The sequence below is a fragment of the Monopterus albus genome, unplaced genomic scaffold, assembly GCF_001952655.1.
Source record: "Monopterus albus unplaced genomic scaffold, M_albus_1.0 scaffold1006.1, whole genome shotgun sequence".
Classification (NCBI taxonomy): Eukaryota; Metazoa; Chordata; class Actinopteri; order Synbranchiformes; family Synbranchidae; genus Monopterus; species Monopterus albus.
In genome coordinates, this window is record NW_018128884.1 from 1 (window position 1) to 4,343 (window position 4,343).

The 4,343-nt window shown below is 37.4% G+C and overlaps 1 protein-coding gene across 1 annotated transcript in view; it reads left to right on the top strand.

The window, feature by feature from the left end:
- Positions 1-5: 5 nt before the first annotated feature.
- LOC109953683 (macrophage mannose receptor 1-like) overlaps positions 6-4,343 on the top strand; it is a gene marked incomplete at both ends in the record, with an annotated part of 5,952 nt that continues 1,614 nt past the window's right edge. Inside the window, 13 exon segments of the mRNA XM_020589150.1 lie at positions 6-22; positions 821-969; positions 1,680-1,879; positions 1,966-2,081; positions 2,176-2,254; positions 2,343-2,487; positions 2,583-2,621; positions 2,767-2,930; positions 3,075-3,139; positions 3,276-3,376; positions 3,472-3,611; positions 3,863-3,971; positions 4,085-4,315. Coding sequence (XP_020444806.1) covers positions 6-22; positions 821-969; positions 1,680-1,879; positions 1,966-2,081; positions 2,176-2,254; positions 2,343-2,487; positions 2,583-2,621; positions 2,767-2,930; positions 3,075-3,139; positions 3,276-3,376; positions 3,472-3,611; positions 3,863-3,971; positions 4,085-4,315 — 1,555 coding nt within the window.

The following is a 4,343-nucleotide window of genomic DNA, read 5'->3' on the forward strand; positions in this document are numbered from 1 at the left end:
ACCTGGTGGATGTCGCCGACAGGTACATTTTGTTATTTTATTTAATTTTAGCAGTGAACAAAGGTTCAACAGGTTAGTGACCAAAGTCTTATTCAAAACAAGTGCTGATTGCTGTTTTTAGTGTGCCTTAAGCAACATGAGAATAGTTTTGGAATCACATTGATATCAGTTTTGGTTTGAAAGATTCAAAATTCTTTTGTTGGTCTTTTTTATGCTCCTTATAAAAATGAAATAATGTTTCACACATCCACCAATCAGTAATTCAGTGCAAAGCAACTAGTCAAACAATATAAATAATAAGTTAATAAATAGGTTAAAATTATGCTAAAACAGAATAAAATAAATAGTTTTAATTTAAAATGTTATATATTTACTTTTCCTTGGATCCAGATCAGACTTTGGTGTGTGGTGGATCTTGATATATTTGTCCAAGCATTATGGATTATGTATGGAGTTAGAAGCCAAATATTGAAATTGCACCTATCTCACAGTGCTGATGAATCCTTTGAAAAAATCTTCAATCCACATAATTCGGGTCAGCACCATAATCTAAGGCCCTATTTTCTGATACATTTTATCAGCATGCTGTGAACAAACAAACAAACCAACAAATGCCAGTAAAAACATAACCTCGGCTTTGGCAGAGGTTGTGACAAATAACATCACTCTTTAGTGCAAAATGAATTTATTGCTGTTAGATGCTAAACTACATTTCATTATTTGTACATGGGTAATGACAATAAAGTTGAGTCTAGTTTAATCTAATCTCATCTAATCTCATCTCATCTCATCTCATCTCATCTTTTATGTTTTCATGCAGATATGAGAACGCCTTCCTGGTCAGTTTGATGGGTTTAAGACCAGAGAAGTATTTCTGGACTGGTTTTTCTAACACAGAAAACAAAACCACATTCAAGTGGTCCACCAATAGAAAGGTCACATTCACTAATTTCAATGTGGGCATGCCAGGTACAGCACACCTTCTTTAGCTGTACAGTACATCTAATGATTTTTACATTAGCTACTGCAGAGTCTGAAGCACTGGTAGTTTATTTTTTTAAAGCCACACTGGCTGCATGGCTCTTTGGATGGTAATCTTGGTCTGTTTTTAGTCCAAACTGCAACAGCTATGGTTTACCATGCAAATATATCCTGATGACTTTGAAGATTTCCTCAAGTAATAACACATTTTGTATGTGTAGCTCTAAGTGAAGGATTGCCATGCAATGTAGCACACACATTCATATCCCCCTCAGGCTGAATTGTAAGACCTTTTTATTTTTTATTTATGGGGATGAACACTTTGTCTAATTTGTTATCATCATACACATTGTAAAACTAAACACATTCCCATTAATTCTAGTCAAACCTCTTATTGTTGCTTTTAGTATGCTAACATGGTAGACTACGATGGTGATGTGGTAAAAATGCCTGTTATACATTAGCATGTTAGCATTGGCATCGTGAGTAGGCTGGCATTTAGCTACCTGGTCTTAGAGTCTCTATTGTAGCGCTAGACTGTTTGTCATTTATTACTGTATATCTTTTTTTTCCTGACACTGATATTCATTATTTTTTTTGACACATGCATGTTTTACCACTGATTATAATTTCTGTATTTCTGACCTCATCTTATCAATAGTCCCAATTTTCCCATTTCTTTTGGTGTTTCCTAAAAGACAGAAAACAAGGATGTGTTGCCATGACAACTGGGATTTTTGCTGGATTATGGGATGTCATCAGCTGTAGCAACAAGGAAAAGTATATCTGCAAGAAACTAGCAGAAGGTGCAGCCACAACGACAGCCCCACCCACCACCCTGGCTCTGAGCTGTGCATCTGGGTGGACCCCAGCTGCCCAGAGGAACATCTGCTACAAAGTAGGAGGACAAACTGAACTAATCTGTGAAATCTGTGCAGTTTTAAGTACATAAAACCTGACTTTCCTTTTTCACTTATTACAAAGCTTTACAAGAAAAATGCAGACCTTAAGAAGACTTGGCTTGAAGCACAAACCTTCTGCAGGGCCATCGGTGGGGACCTGATGAGCATACACAGTATGCAGGACCTAAACAATGCTCCGTATGTTGCCATATCATCTTGGACATATATATCTATGTTTTATGCTAATCAACCATTAAAGTAATCAATACTGTTGTTTTCTGCTGTCATAAAGGTTTTATTCTTCTGATTCAGCTTGGATTGGCTTTTCCCTGGGTACAAATCAAGGTTTTGTCTGGAGTGATGGATCACCTGTATGTAGTACTTCATAGTTATCACGAAACGTTTTACTCGATGTCTTTCTCGGCCTAATTATGTGTATGTCAAATAACTGTGATCCAGAGTGATTTTGAGAACTGGGGCTTTGGGGAACCAAATAACTACAATGACAATGAACACTGTACAGAAGTTAACTTTAACTACCGACGGCGCTGGAACGACCGGTACTGCGATGCTTACAATAACTGGATCTGCCAGATAAGCAAAGGTAAAGCTGACTCGTCTCATTAATAGTGATTTGTGATGGTACGTTAGAGCTCTGCCCTACTGTTTATTCTTCCTTCATGGTTTTTGTATTTTCAGGTGTGACTCCCAAACCTGAACCTGCAATAACTACTATAGGTATGTTTCAGCAGTGGTCTGAACCCAAATACTGGTAATCCTGTTTTTTTTCTCTTTCTTTGCCAGGTGGCAGGTGGGGCTAATTTACAGGCCATATTTCATAGGCCATATATTGGTTAATGAATCTGTTTTGTTCCCGTTACAGTATACAACACCACAGAAGACGGCTGGCTCATATACAATGACTCACATTATTTCATCAACACTGAGAACATACCTATGGAAGCTGCCAGGGCCTACTGCAAAAAAAACTTTGCAGAACTTGTAGTCATCACAGGGGACAGTGAGCGAAGATTCCTCTGGAAACAGGCAAGATATTCAGCGTATATTATTTTTAAAAATAGGGTTCAAATGTGTTGGAAAAGGAATTGTGTTGTATCATCTGCTGCAGTAACAATAGTTTTTTATTTTCAACATTAATGTAATATTTTTCTTACCATTATGTTCCAACAGATAGCAAAGGGCACAGAAAGTCAGTACTACATTGGCATGGTGGTGAATTTGGATAAGTCATTTAGGTACATCCACCTACACTGTTGAGCCCCAACACTTGGAATACTGTCTGCTGTTCACCATACATCAAATCTAGTCTGGCATTTGATATAAAACTGAAATAAGTTAGTGAAGCTTTGTTTATTTTCTTTACCATTTTAGCTGGTTGGATGGCAGCCCAGTAACTTACACTGCATGGGAACAAAATGAGCCCAACTTTGCTAACAATGATGAAAATTGTGTGACTATATACAAGAGCATGGGTGAGTTGAATGCATCCACACAGCAGGTTGGTTTTGTAAACATTAGCTATTAATTTTATCTTGTTCATTGTTCTTTCTAAACTCTGCACATTCAGGATACTGGAATGATATTAATTGTGGTATTGAGCTTCCCTCTATTTGCAAAAGAAGCAGTAATTTTATCAATACAACAATGGCCCCTACCACTGTTCCTAAAGGAGGATGTGCACCAGAGTGGCTGTCTTTCCAAGGAAAGGTAATGTGTAAATGTATGCATCACAGATTACTCCAATACAGTGCTGGACATTCTAGATGATATGCTTGTGTTTTATGAAAACAAAGCTATACTCCTACTGTCAGGATATGATTTAAACTTTCAGATGTACTTAAATCTGTTCTGGTAAAATATGTTTCCAAAATTAGATCAAGCTTGAGCAGCCAGACGCTGTCTTCTGTTTCTTTGCATGTTATTCTAACACACACTGCATGTTCATCTTGTTTACACAGTGCTACAAAATTGTTGTGGGGCATGAGAATAAGAACTGGCAGGATGCTAGAACTTACTGCATAAACCAGGGAGGAAATCTGGTTTCTATTGCCAGCGAGACAGAGCAAGGTGAGCAACAAGTTGCTAATGTTCAAACACAACTTTTCTTTATGGATGTTTGCAAAGCTAATGTAAATAAACCTAACGTTTTAAGAGTTAATAATAGTTTGCTTCCTTTTTAGCATTCCTAACACAGATGTTGGGATACAGTGAGGATCTTTGGATCGGCATGAATGACGTCAACTGGGAGATGCACTTTGTGTGGACAGATGGCAAAGGAATTTCTTACACCAACTGGGCTAAAGGACACCCAGTATCAGTGCCTGATAGACATTCATTTGCTGATGAGGTTATTTCAACATTTATATCCAAACCTTGTTCTGTCTCTTTTGCACTGTAACTCAATAATGATAGTAGGTGCAGAGAAGATTATCAAAATTA